At 36.3% G+C, this 13974-nt stretch overlaps 2 protein-coding genes across 7 annotated transcripts; one reads left to right on the top strand and one right to left on the bottom strand.

Annotated features, from left to right (window-relative positions):
• The first annotated feature begins 1033 nt into the window (after window positions 1-1033).
• On the top strand, window positions 1034-7318 carry LOC18014555 (homeobox-leucine zipper protein PROTODERMAL FACTOR 2). 4 transcript variants are annotated; one of them, XM_024154118.1, is made up of 11 exons: window positions 1034-1330; window positions 3135-3524; window positions 3637-3754; window positions 3928-4116; window positions 4183-4629; window positions 4728-4829; window positions 4924-5124; window positions 5231-5405; window positions 5518-5789; window positions 6094-6189; window positions 6290-6703. In XM_024154118.1, exons 2-11 carry the CDS (start codon window positions 3289-3291, stop codon window positions 6701-6703), a joined length of 2250 nt encoding a protein of 749 aa, XP_024009886.1. In that variant the 5' UTR covers window positions 1034-1330; window positions 3135-3288. The 4 variants fall into 4 exon arrangements, with proteins under 4 accessions (XP_024009886.1, XP_024009887.1, XP_024009884.1 ...); XM_024154119.1 differs by lacking the exon at window positions 1034-1330 and adding an exon at window positions 1999-2134; XM_024154116.1 differs by lacking the exon at window positions 1034-1330 and adding an exon at window positions 6968-7318 and having other exon boundaries at window positions 3289-3524; window positions 6290-6712.
• Window positions 7319-7495: 177 nt separating this feature from the next.
• On the bottom strand, window positions 7496-11795 carry LOC18014446 (polyadenylation and cleavage factor homolog 4). Of its 3 annotated transcripts, XM_024154188.1 has the most exons (8): window positions 11310-11639; window positions 11024-11125; window positions 10696-10938; window positions 10083-10239; window positions 8847-9994; window positions 8244-8759; window positions 8033-8099; window positions 7496-7718 (listed from the first exon to the last, which is right to left on the bottom strand). In XM_024154188.1, exons 1-7 carry the CDS (start codon window positions 11637-11639, stop codon window positions 8055-8057), a joined length of 2541 nt encoding a protein of 846 aa, XP_024009956.1. In that variant the 3' UTR covers window positions 7496-7718; window positions 8033-8054. The 3 variants fall into 3 exon arrangements, with proteins under 3 accessions (XP_024009956.1, XP_006396657.1, XP_024009957.1); XM_006396594.2 differs by lacking the exon at window positions 7496-7718 and having other exon boundaries at window positions 7891-8099; XM_024154189.1 differs by lacking the exon at window positions 7496-7718 and having other exon boundaries at window positions 8055-8099; window positions 8847-9991; window positions 11310-11795.
• Between the last annotated feature and the right edge of the window lie 2179 nt (window positions 11796-13974).

The raw sequence follows: 13974 nt of genomic DNA on the forward strand, positions 1-13974 counted from the left end.
GAATAAGAATAAGTAATAACAAGAAAGATAATGCGAAATGTGTTAAAATTTTGTTATTTTTCAAAAAAAAATCTATAATGAGAAATGGTTTCATTATATCCTTCTTTTGATATTTATTAAACCCTGACCTCCGACTAATTTTGCATAACAAATTTTCCAACTCAAACTCTTAAAACTCTGCAAGGATTGATGATTGTTTGAACTATATATTATATATGATGTTAGAACGTTTTAAATATTCCCTGGAGAAGTACGACCATTAAAATTGCTGATTAACAAAAAATTAAAATACTTCTTGACGACCTAGCTAAGAACAACGTATTTTAATGAAAGAAGTTTTCCCACATTGATATGTCATTGGCTATCCTTCAATAATTGAAATAGTTCTTATAAGAGTATCTAGTTATAACATTAATACAAAAAGAATACTATCCAACATTAATCTTGATTAGCATCTGAGCAGGAAAAAAAAAACATTTCTGTATTCATAAATACATACACATTCAATACATAGGAATCACATATACGGGCACACACACATATACGGGCACACACATGCATGTATATATAGTACTTAATTTATGTATAAACAAAACAGTAAAAAAAATTAGAGCATAAAAACCAATGACAAAAGAAAACCTTTGTTTAACCTAAACTGATGCGTTCTTGTTGGTCTAGAGCAGTAGAGGTTAAAGAATGGGTTGGTAACAGATACATTTACACATTAGCACGGACCGGAGGAAGCCAAGAACCCATTTTCCTATAGATCAAGAAATAATTATTCTTTTCGAGCTTATGCTTTTTTTTACCTATCGAGCTACGAGAATTGAGAAACCAGGAGGTGAAAGAAAAACAGTAAATTCTGAAATATGTTTTTTTACTTACATGAACTGAAACTTGCCTATCTGTCAAGGTATATAGATACAAGTAAGAGTAAGTTTCTCTCACTAGAGCATTAATGGAGCTTTAGATATTCATAAATGCATTGCACCCTCTCTATGCGCTCAGCAATAACTCTTTTTTCTTCTTGCAAATCCACCTGTTCCCTTTCTTCATCCTTTGTCTTCTTCTTCTTCTCTTTCCCCTTCTTCAACAAATTTCTATTGTGCCTATAGCTAGCGCTCTCCCGGTATAAGATTTTCCAAGACACCCCGCCGGTTTTCCGGTAACCGGTCGGTTAGCCAGATCCCTAGCAAACAACCCCTTTACATCTCTTTGTCATTACCTCAGATCTTTCGTCAGTCCGCAAGAAAAACTGGCACAAATCAAAGATCATTGTGAATTAGGGTTTCTTTGCGTCTCCAAAAGTTAGATCTCTCTTTAAAAAAAAGTAAGTAAGATCGACCTAACTCTCTCTCTCTCTCTCTCTCTCTCTCTCTCTCTCTTTCTCTCTCTCTCTCTATACGCATATATGTACATATGCATTGTGTGTATGTATCGTAGGTTATATGTTTATAGATCAGCCAGATCCATATGTATGTTGCATGTTGTCTGAGAAGTCTTTAGATCTTCCATTTTCTTCTGTTATTTTTGTTTCCCAAGATCTCGAGTCCTGTCTTCCTGTGTTTATTTTTTATAGTTTCGTTCTATGCGTTGGTGTCTTTTTGCGAAGAGTTATGATCTAAGAATTAAGAAATCGTTACTAAAAACTCTCTTGGAGTTAGAAGTTCAAAAAGGGTTTGACGAAATCTTCTTGGTGGTTGTGTCACCAAAAAAAGACCATTGACTTATTGTCAACGCTTTAATTAACCCTATATATAATATACTGTTTTAATATAATACAACTTTTAAGTAATCAACCCTATATCTGCATCTCTCTACATTTTTCCAATTATTTAAATGTAGCTTTTTTTATTAGTATTTTTACTGAAAACGGTTCTTTAGTGCACAAAGACCAAGGTCAATTTAATTCTTTAATAAATTCAATTGAGAGATTAGAAACTAGTGAATCTCTTTCTCTCTCTCTTATCTTACTAGCTCTTGAGTCGACAAAGAGAGAGAAACTTCATTAAACTCGAACCCAAAACTTCAACCAACCAAAGGGAAAAAGAAAAAGAACAGGAAAAACTACAAAGAGATCTGTCTTTAGGGTTTAAAATCTTTCCAAAGAACTCTGAGTTTCAGATCGAATTGAGTAAGTGTTCTTGTTTTCATTTTTGACAATACCCCAAATTAGGGTTTCTTAAAGATCATAATTCTCTCTTTCTCTCTCTCTTCTTCCTTCACCTTCAGATCTGTCTGATAGATCTGAGTCTTGTGACTTTCAAGGTATATTTTCTTTTTGTTAATTTGTTTATATGCACACCCACGCGGAGACAGATACTCTACTGTGTGCATGTATATATATATTATCAATTTCATCTGAAGTTTGAAGAAAGATGGTCTTCTCTCTGTAATTTCTTTTTAAAAATACCATTTTGGGTCTATATCCAAATGTTTCCACATATTATATCACATTTTTTCTAACATTAAATTAGTAGATCATTATCATGATTGTAGTTAATATGTTTTGTTGTTGTTCAAAATTTTTTTTAAAAGTTAATATGTTTTGCTATAGAGTAAGGTATTTCATATGTAAAACATTCATACGTATATATCTACGTATGTGGTTGAGGTTGTGCCTCAGTTTTATCGAATATTATCGCTTATCTTTACTTTAAAGACAATTGGTATCTTCTCCCTAATTTTTTTGTTAAAAATCACTTTTATGATCTATATATATAATCCATAACTATCTAAATGTATCATTTCATTTATGTCTGGTTTTTTATACTATTAACATCATAGATAATGGTTATAAATGATCATTTACGTGTTATGTAATAAGGTAGTTAAGACTTTTCATATTAATAATGTTCCTTATTAATAGAAAGTGTATGTATGTACAAAAAAAAAAAAAAGTGTATGTATAAACAAAAATGGAGGTTACCCAATATTTGTTTGTTTGATTAATGATAAAATTATTTATTAAAGCTAAGTACAGTTCCATAACATCTCGAAATTATTACTTTCCTTAACATCATTATTTTCTTCCAATTCGATAATGATCTTCTTCTTCTTCTTCATTGCATTTAGACATATTTTTGACCATCTAAATACAATCTTTTACTAATCTGATTTTGATTTTTGGGCAGTGGAAGATATTCTTGGAGAAGAAAATCAAATCCAGAAATGATTATGATCACAACCTTGAAGATTTGAAGGAAACCAAAGCTCACAACTAAAAACAGTCCACTTTAAGATTAGTATCTCTGATATATTGAGTGAACAGAATCAACCAACATCACAATGTATCATCCAAACATGTTTGAGAGCCATCATATGTTCGACATGACCCCAAAGAGTACCTCTGATAACGACTTGGGAATCACTGGAAGCCGAGAAGATGATTTCGAGACAAAGTCAGGCACCGAAGTCACCACCGAGAATCCTTCCGGTGAAGAACTTCAAGATCCTAACCAACGTCCCAACAAAAAGAAGCGTTACCATCGCCACACGCAACGCCAAATTCAAGAGCTCGAATCGTAAGAAAACACTCTAACCTATATTATAGCTCATATATATATATATATATATACATATATAACAACACATTTTCGATGTTTTGATATTTTGAACTTTTCGATTTTTTTACAGTTTCTTTAAGGAATGCCCACATCCAGATGATAAGCAACGTAAAGAGTTGAGCCGCGATCTCGGTTTAGAGCCTCTTCAAGTAAAGTTTTGGTTCCAAAACAAACGAACACAAATGAAGGTAATACCTAACCCTTATAACGACTAACATCCTCTCCAATAAATTCCACTTAAATAGGAATATTAGTTCTTTTGATTAATATACATAGTTTAATAACTTCATATCAATCAAATTAACATAAAGAAAGTTAATTAATTACATTTTATGTGTGTGTGTGTGTGTAATATCTATAGGCACAACATGAGAGGCATGAGAACCAGATTCTTAAGTCAGACAATGACAAGCTGAGAGCAGAGAACAATAGATACAAAGAGGCTCTAAGCAATGCAACATGCCCTAACTGTGGCGGTCCAGCTGCTATCGGAGAAATGTCCTTCGACGAACAGCATCTTAGGATCGAAAATGCTCGTCTCCGAGAAGAGGTATATCTTAATACATATATCTGACTTAAAAGTTGAATTGGATCAATCTGATCCATCTATCTACAGATTGATAGGATATCTGCCATCGCTGCTAAATACGTTGGGAAGCCATTAGGATCTTCTTTTGGCGCTCCACTAGCGATCCACGCGCCTTCTCGTTCTCTCGATCTTGAAGTAGGCAACTTTGGGAACCAGGCAGGTTTTGTAGGGGAAATGTATGGAACAGGGGACATTTTGAGGTCAGTTTCGATCCCTTCTGAGACAGATAAGCCTATGATCGTCGAGCTAGCGGTTGCAGCTATGGAGGAACTCGTGAGAATGGCTCAAGCCGTGGATCCTTTATGGGTTTCAACTGATAATAATTCGATAGAAATCCTCAACGAAGAAGAGTATTTCAGAACTTTTCCAAGAGGAATTGGACCAAAGCCATTAGGATTGAGATCAGAAGCGTCAAGAGAATCCGCTGTTGTTATAATGAATCACATCAACCTCGTTGAGATTCTCATGGATGTGGTAAGAAAAATTGAAAAATTTGTTTCTTGATCTTGAATATAATTAACTTTTTAGAGAATACTAATTTTGATCTTTTTTTTTTTTTATGTGGGAATAAGAATCAATGGTCTTGTGTATTCTCTGGGATTGTGTCAAGAGCCTTGACCCTTGAAGTTCTCTCAACTGGAGTTGCAGGAAACTACAATGGTGCTTTGCAAGTGGTATGTATATTAGGTTAATTACTTGCTTCTCAAGAAACTAAACCGAACTGTGTAATAATTGTTTTTTTTGTTTATCTTTTTTTTTTCCCTGAAGATGACTGCTGAGTTTCAAGTTCCTTCTCCGTTGGTCCCGACACGTGAGAACTACTTTGTGAGATACTGTAAACAGCATAGCGACGGTTCTTGGGCTGTGGTTGATGTCTCTTTGGACAGTCTTAGACCTAATCCAATCTCAAGAACCAGAAGAAGGCCTTCAGGTTGTCTCATTCAAGAATTGCCTAATGGTTATTCTAAGGTAATAATATAAATGGTTTCAATGTTAGTATTAATAAAGTTTAAATTGAAATTTTGAAAATTAGAGAAGTTACAGGGTGATGATTAATTAAAATTTTGTGTTGAAGGTTACATGGATTGAACATATGGAGGTGGATGATAGATCGGTTCACACTATGTATAAGCCGTTGGTTCATTCCGGTTTAGCTTTTGGAGCGAAACGTTGGGTGTCTACACTCGAACGCCAGTGCGAGCGGCTCGCGAGTTCTATGGCCAGCAACATTCCGGCGGGTGATCTTTCCGGTGCGTAATGAGAGGGTTATTCTGATAATTTTGAAAATGTTGGGGGCTGAAATGAAAAGTACTTAAGTTACTCATTTGGTCCTTTAACTTTGAGGTTATTAAATTATTGCAGTGATAACGAGTCCAGAAGGGAGGAAGAGCATGTTGAAGCTAGCGGAGAGGATGGTGATGAGCTTTTGCAGCGGCGTAGGCGCGTCGACTGCACACGCGTGGACTACAATGTCGTCTACAGGATCCGATGATGTTCGGGTTATGACCCGAAAGAGCATGGATGATCCGGGAAGACCTCCGGGTATCGTTCTTAGCGCCGCGACGTCGTTTTGGATCCCTGTGGCTCCGAAACGTGTTTTCGATTTCCTCCGTGACGAAAATTCAAGAAGCGAGGTAAAAAAAGATTTTTAAATCCAATGTTTTGAAAAAACCCGACCGGACATTGACCCGGTTAAGTTCTAATTGTTGTTAAAACCGACAATCTTTAGTTTAATTTCATAACCGGTCAACTAAATTATGGTGTTTTAAAGGAATTTGCAAGAATATCAATGCTTTTTTAGTTACATTTTGTAAGGATTTTAAAATTCTAATTAAATTTGTGATTTGAAAGTTCTTAATTTTCAAAATTCCGGTTTGAAACTTTTGATTCCGGTTTTATGGATTTATGAATTTTTTTTTCAATTTTTTTTTTTTGCAGTGGGATATTCTGTCAAATGGAGGAATGGTTCAAGAAATGGCACATATAGCAAATGGTCGTGAACCTGGAAACTGTGTCTCCTTGCTCCGAGTCAATGTAAGATTCACTTTTTTTGAGATTCGATAAATTTTATCTGTTTCTTCGATTTTGTGAGAACTGAAAAATGATCGTTTTCGGTTTCTGTGGTAATTAACAGAGCGGAAACTCGAGCCAGAGCAACATGTTGATCCTACAAGAGAGTTGTACGGACGCTTCTGGATCGTATGTGATATACGCTCCGGTGGATATAGTGGCGATGAATGTTGTTCTGAGCGGAGGAGATCCTGATTACGTGGCGTTGCTGCCGTCTGGTTTTGCTATTTTACCGGATGGTTCGGTCGGAGGAGGAACCGGAGATGGGAACCAGGAAGTGGTTTCTTCTTCTTCTTCTTCTTCTGGAAGTTGTGGTTCACTCTTGACCGTTGCGTTTCAGATACTTGTTGACTCTGTTCCTACAGCTAAACTCTCTCTTGGCTCTGTCGCTACGGTTAATAGTCTGATCAAATGTACGGTGGAGAGGATCAAAGCCGCCGTCGCTTGCGACGGAGGAGGAGGAGGAGGAGGAGCGTAGTTTTTTCAGGTATGTTTTGAGATTATTTAAGTGTTTGGTGTTTTGTTAAAACTCATTTTCTTTGGCTTCTTACATTTTTGTTTTGTTCATTGTAAATGCATTACTTTCAAAAGAAAATGAAAATGCTCTCTTTTCTTAAAAAAAAAAAAGAAACGCAAACGCATAAATTAGTGTTTGAAACCATCGACATGGTAGTATTCTTGTGGAGTAAGTAACAAGATTATCTGTTTTGATTGTGAGTTTTTTATTTCTCTCTTTTTGCAGAAGTAAGAAGAATAATGAGGAAAAAAAATATCGGTTATGGTAAGTGTTTTGAAGTTCCAAAGGAAGTCAAGAACGCACCTTTTGCGTTTGATCTTTTATCTCTGATGATGAGAAAGAAAGGGTAAAGAGGTTCGGGTATTGACTTCTGCTGGAAACCACGGTTTTTAAGAGCTTTTTACTTTCCAAAGTTGTCTGTTTAGCGTTTTGCGATTATTGACATTTTTTTCTTTTCTTGGAACACTTGGGTTTCCTCTTTTTTTGTGTTTCTCCCACCAAGTGTATGTTTCTTTGTTGTTTTGTATTGACATATATTGGATGAAATCTTTGTTATCAGTAGTACTATTAGTTTCTCTATCAACTCTATTTAGGTATTAGCCAACCATCGAACAAAATTCATTGATACAAACCATAAAATTCTAAACCCTGTAAATTCCATATTTCAAACAATATAGTCATGAGAAGAATATATACCCTTGAACAAAATACTTCAAAACTCATAAAGCTCAGAGAGATGAAATGTAAAACTTGTTTCATTATACTCATGAGAATAAATACCCTTAAAGAGAGTTCTGTTAACTAACATTCTTAGCTAACAGCCTAACATAAGAGTAAAATTCAGACAGGAAAAGCTCTAAAGAAGAAAAAAAACCTGAAACTGGTTCTCTTAGCAACAACATCTACGAGATCCATTCATCATAGAAAAAAACTGTTCACACGATCATCAGTCTTCCCAAAGCTTCTCCTGCAACATCTAAAGACGAAGAAAAAGAAAGACAATCCGGAAACAAGAAAGAAACAGAGACACTGTAATACATATACAAGCATCCGAGGTTATAGGTGTAGCAGCGAACGCAGAACAGTTACACGACATCCATGTCCTAAGCCACAACAGGATTTTTAGAGGTATAAAGAACGACGAGATGTAGGTGTAACCTCTTCTTTTTTTTTTTCAATGATACAGTTTTAGGAGAAAGAAGAGTATCTCCATCAGTGGTACAATGTGACTAAGTGCACATAGATGATGAAGAAATAAGAATGCAACTTAAATGTAGTCAAGAAAAAGACCTAAAAGTCGGTCTAAAGGGATCTAACTCCGCATCTTTTTTCTTTGACTACCCTCTTCATTATCACCCTGAAAAAATCCATAATCGGGAAATCACGAGGCTGTGTGATATTTACAACAGCTAAAAATTGATGACGGATTCACATGCACTATAACTAACGACCAGGCATGTATCCAAATGAAGTTCTTTAGAATGTATGGAGAATGACTTACCCCATTCGACTCTGGCCTGCACTTTGCATGCACTATAGGACCTAACTGAGAGTTGTCCACATCTGTTGTTGATCCGTCAGGAGCATTCATGTACACTGCACCTTTGTACATCCATTCCTCGGTTTCATCACTATAAAAGTCTTCAAATTGCTCACCACATAACGCGCATGAAGTTTGGTCTTCATCTGCAGGAACTGCCATCTCCTCGTCATCCTTCTTTTCAGTTGTTGGCTCTGAGGGTAAGAACCCTGGTACTGCTTCAGCTCCAAGTGCCTCTGCACCACTAAGCCACATGCTACAACTTACAAACCATTTCCGAGAAGGTTTCTGCTTATGGTTCTTGGACATCCTATTCTTGGTTACATGCCAATCCATGTGCTTACTGTGCTCTTCTTGGCACTTGAAGCGTAGACCACATGTTGTGCATTGCCTTGGGAGCTCTCCATATAGAGCACTGATTGCAGACTCGTTACGTATCTTGAGCCTGTCTGCATCAAACTCTGTCCCCAATGATCCCTGGATATATAAACCAACCATTCAAGATAAAGCTAGAAGAACCCGACTTAAAAGCATTAGAAGGGATGACATGCTTTGAATAATTACCTGACCAGTAGGCTGATTGTTCAACGAGATCAAACCTTGAGCCATGAGAGAGCCAATTAGACCAGAGAATGCACCGCCCGGTGGTCGATTAGAGGCTGCCAACGAAGGATTCTGAGAGATGGATCCTATTTGTGATAAAACCCCTGCAGAAAGAGGATGCATGGCTTCCCCACCATGGATTGATAAAGATGGTCTAATGGTTGACCCTTGTGAAGGGTACCCATGACCGTGGGGTAACAGCGTTTGCATTCCCCTTGGAGCCATTGCAGATGAAGATGGCAAATAATTAACTAGCATTTGATTCTGTTGAGTCATATCATTAAGATGACTCTGGGAGACATGGTTCTCGGGCCTATATAAAGGCTTACCATGCAAGCGATTTGACATTGCATTACCAGGGATTGCCAAATGATGCAGGTGAGCAGAAGGTACAGGGAGAGAGTTGGATCCTCTAACACTCAAATGGGGCCATGTCCCATCAGGAAGAGCATCAGCACCAGAAGACCCAATTCTTGATATCATAGGGGGGCCCCGACCAAAACGAGAGTTACCATCTTGAAAATTATCAAAAGGAGGAGCCCCAAATTCACTGTTTGATGAAACTAATCCTACAGATGAAGGCAATACTTTCAAGTCATTTCCTGCTATGGTATTACCACGGTTGGATGAAAGGGGAAAATTCTGTGACAAATTCCAATTTTCTCGTAGCTGATGACTTACACCGTTCTTAATGTCAGAATCTAAATGAAATTCACTTGTGTTTCCTAGTCTAGGTCTTGGCCTTACACTTCCTAATGCTGGTACAGAAGATCGCAAAAATTCACCAGCCCTACTACGATCTAGGGTAGGGCTCATATCTTCCCAATCAAACTCTTCTTCCTCAGTGTTCTGCCAAGGTGTAACCATCTTACTTTGGATGCCATTCATATCGCGAATTGGTTTCCTGATGGATACTTGTTTGCTGGTGTCAACTCCATATGCATCTATCAAAGCTCTAGGTCTTTCATGGTCATTGCCTTGGCTTAAGTTGTCCTTTCTTCGCCATTCCATATGTTCATCATCTCTGCCAGTAGCTCGACCCATTCCATAGTTATAGGCTTGATTAGAAGTATTAGCTCCATCACTAAACCTCCTAGGAAACCCATCTGCTGCAGAGTCATTAGGGTCAAAAGATAAAGGGTGAAAGTCAATATCAAGTTTTAGAGGTCTTGAGATTGGAGGAGTGAAGATCGCTACCTCCAATTGCTGAAGATGAGAGGGCCAAAGTTCCACTAGACCTTGGTCCACCCAGGGAAGTTGGGCTCTCTAAATGATCTTCAAAATCATCATATCCAGTACCACCGAGCGCATTTTGGCCGTACACTCTTGCACTGGAATTTATTCCTCTCAAGTTCTACATAGTAAGCAGGTGCATGTTAAAAGTAAGTCAATTTTTGAAAATCAACATAATCGAACAAGTGCAGAACGATAAAACGATGCATAAACAGAAAGCTATTGTATAAATCTAAAAGAAGCCCTCAACACACGCTAACAAGCGTATTATCGCACCAGAGTACCAGTGACCTATTCAGCTATTCATCATGAATAATTGAGAGAGACCCCTTCCACTCCAGATTGAGTACTTGACGAAGTAAATCTAACTCTTCACATAAAACTTTCATTACTGGTAGTCATCGTATCTATACAGAAGAAATATTATTAATAGGGCCACTATGAGGCTAGACTAATCTAATACCAGGTTATCTGAATATGGTAATAGAAAATCCAAAACATCGTAGCTTCAAGGTAAGCAGATGCATCCATGTGTGAAAGTCAGCTCTGTTCATAATGACAAAGAGAAAAGGCTTACACTTTCAGCGGCTGAGGGCTCCAGCCTACGAAGATATTTTGGATTAACATGTATGCCCCTGGTTGGTTGAGTAGACTCAGAGGCCCCTAAGGAAGATTGGTGGTTTTTTGCTGAAGAAAGTTGCAATTGCATCTCAATCTTGCGTAACACAGGTGGTGGAAAAACACTCGACCAAGTCCCAAACAGGTGGCGCATTGAAGGATGTAAACTCGGATGCGCTTGCCTGTACGCTAGGCAAAAGACCTAAAAGAGAAGACATGAATCAAAACATCTTCTTATGAGCATGCTTCAGCTCTATACTAACCAATCAAGCAAGGATCTCCCTCACCTCGGGTAAACGTGATGAGAAATAGCGAACATAATCCCGCCCAATGTTCTTGACTATGCTGTCTAAAAGATACAGAGAAGGCAACTTTTGCTCAACTGGTGCCTGCATATTCATGAAATTATATTAAAAAAAAAACTCCTTGTATTCGTTACGTACTACATCAATCAGACGCAGCTCTAGTTCACTAAACCCTAAACCGAACATTCTTCTCCAATGAAAACAGAGTTTGCACTACCCTAAATTTGAAGAATAAGGCTTCAATGGTTAAGAGGAAGGAAAAAAAGACCTCGAGGATTCGGGTGCAGATAGAATTGGCGATTCCTTCTCCATGTTCCCGCTGTTCACCGGCGATGATAGTGAGATCAGTGATAATAGGCTTAGAATTGAAAGTAAGCTCGCCCAAAACGACCTCGTAGAGCTGAACAATCTCTTCCATGCTCGGAGGCGGAACCTCTTCGCCACCGAATTCATCTTCACGCTGATTGAGCAGAGCCTTGAACCGTTCCAGTATCGACGGCGGCGGAGGCGGTTTCTGCGGCAACTCAACGGGCATCCCTTTGCGGCCGGTGCTATTAATCGAGATAAGCCTTGGGTTGAGTATTTTCTCCGATTCCATCCCAATTCAACAGTGACGAGTGATAATTAGTGGCAGCATAAGGCTAGGGTTTCTGTCCACCATGGATATGCGAATCGCCACCTTCGAGGGAAGGGAAGGGAGAGAGAGAGAGACCGGAAGTATTTTAGTGAAGAGGGTTTTTTTTTAATTTACTTCTCAATTTTGGATCTCTACTTTCTGCGAATCCTCTTTTTGGCCTGTTTTCTTATCAGAGGTTTTAACTACACCCAATCATTTTTACCCTTTTTGGGTAAGCCAAATAGATTTTTGACTTTTAGTATTGGCTAATTGACTATGACCCCATTCAATTTTAGCACCTAGGAAAATTCTATAAAATTATGTTAGTGTATGGTATTGAACCAAATATTTTGTACAATTTGAGTTTTAGAGTTTTATATGATTTGGGGTGAATTATAAATGATATGATTTGGGGTGAATTAGAAATTATATGATTTGTTCAATTTCTTTTTTACAATTTCACATAAAACTATGAGATTTGAACATTGGTTTTTTAGCTAAGAAACTCCACTAAAACATTTTAAAATCACTAAAAACCTACTAGTTCACTTCTTAAAATATTTTGGATTTGAATGCTAAATCACTAATTCAATAATAATAGGTTTTTAGAAGTTTTTTTTAATTCTTTTTTTGAATATATCAATTTAATACAAATCATTCCAACATTCTTGAATACACACCCTCTCCCCCCATAAGTAAGTTTTCTATGGGGATAATTGGCAAATACACTAATTAAATTTCTGAATTAGTAAAATATACTGTTTTTTTTTTGAAAACTACAATTTTGATCTATATTAAAAGACTTTTTTGACCAAAATTTAATTAGGAATAACATAATTTAGTAAATTGATGATGACTTGATGTCCTCATTGTCTTCATCATAAATGAAAAATAAAATTTCGAAATAAATAATTAATATAATAACTTAATCTCACTTTGTTTTCCTATTTAGTTATATTTCTTTTCTTTTAAAGATTTAATAGATAAATCACGTTGTGATCTTTTTTCATTACTCTTTTCTCTAGATGTCTCTTTGCTTTACTCATAAATCTCATAAAACAAAATCTTACAAACTTTATCTAGTCGTGCCTTGCTTTCTCAATTGTGTAGTTAAACCAAGTAACTGATTCTATGTGTAAGACATTATCTAATGACAAATTATAGAAACTAGAATTTTCAGTCAAGTATACAATTTCATTTGTGATGCTTCATTATTACTAACGGTCTTTACAGTTTCTTTTTCCTTTTTCTCTTTTTCATTCACCGCTTCTGTTTTTATCTATTTCTTTTTTTTCTTTCACTTCAACGAGAACTTTTTTTGTAACTTCAACTTCATGTGCTGATTCACCATTTGTTGCGGTTTCTTGTTCTGGAGCTGTTTCTTTATAAATGTTCCCATTGTTCCTCGAAATTTCTTCTACTCTAACTGTTGCAATGTGCTCAGCCTCTGTTCCATTTACAGAGACCTCTTTTTACTCCGTTTTAGTTTGATCGTCACTTACCTGGATAAAACATAATACATATTCTCTCTCTCAGTGAATTTAAGCATCTCTCATGTTCAAATATTACAAATGTATACAATCGTGCATATATGTATACACATCATCAAGGATTACAAATGTATGATCCAAACTTTAAGAATTCTTGTTCAAAATCTTACTCAGGAACCAGCCACAGTAAAAAGATAACAAAAGCTTCTTCAGACTGATACACAAACAAACAATTCAGTCTTCAAAACTGAAATTGAACACAAGAGAAGAATTTAGACCCAAGAGAGTTTAAAAACAAAAAATAAAAACAAAAACTGATCAAGATCTTCAAGTTTCTCATTGATTTCAAGAACGGTAATACACTGACCAGCTATTACTGATTTGCTCTGAAAAGATCAAGAAAAGGACGCATAGCAAACTGGTGCTAGTTGGAGAAATTGAAAGAGAAGGTCAGCATACAAATAATTAAAACCAGAATATGTAAATTAAAATCCCAATTCAAAGAAGAGTAAAAAAAAATATTTCGATTTAAATGTTAAATTACTTAAATTCTAAATCAGGGTTAATTTTGACATAACTTATCAATAAGTGTAGATTTCAAAAAAAAAATAGTGTATTTTTCAAATTATAAACTCATGACATGGCATTTTCTCAAATTTGTTCTCTTGTCTATACTTAGGAAAATTGGCTTTTTAGATTCAAAAGTGCAAATAAGTTTAGTTCATACACAAATAATTAAAACCAGCATACAAATAATTGAAAGAGAGGGTCAGCATACAAATAATAAAAACCAGAATATGTAAATTAAAATCCCAATTCAAAGAAGA

The sequence above is a fragment of the Eutrema salsugineum genome, unplaced genomic scaffold (genome assembly GCF_000478725.1).
Source record: "Eutrema salsugineum unplaced genomic scaffold, Eutsalg1_0 scaffold_3, whole genome shotgun sequence".
NCBI lineage: Eukaryota > Viridiplantae > Streptophyta > Magnoliopsida > Brassicales > Brassicaceae > Eutrema > Eutrema salsugineum.

Bases quoted from the DNA above. Each gene is read 5' to 3' on its own strand.
- LOC18014555 (XM_024154118.1), top strand. From the start codon at position 3,289: ATGTATCATCCAAACATGTTTGAGAGCCATCATATGTTCGACATGACC. The intron at 5,125-5,230 runs GTAATAATATAA...TTTGTGTTGAAG, and splicing joins TGCCTAATGGTTATTCTAAG to GTTACATGGATTGAACATAT. The intron at 5,406-5,517 runs GTGCGTAATGAG...AAATTATTGCAG, and splicing joins TCCGGCGGGTGATCTTTCCG to TGATAACGAGTCCAGAAGGG.
- LOC18014446 (XM_024154188.1), bottom strand. From the start codon at position 11,639: ATGGAATCGGAGAAAATACTCAACCCAAGGCTTATCTCGATTAATAGC. The intron at 11,126-11,309 runs GTCTTTTTTTCC...ATGAATATGCAG, and splicing joins TCTGCACCCGAATCCTCGAG to GCACCAGTTGAGCAAAAGTT. The intron at 8,100-8,243 runs GTAAGTCATTCT...GGATTTTTTCAG, and splicing joins GCAGGCCAGAGTCGAATGGG to GGTGATAATGAAGAGGGTAG.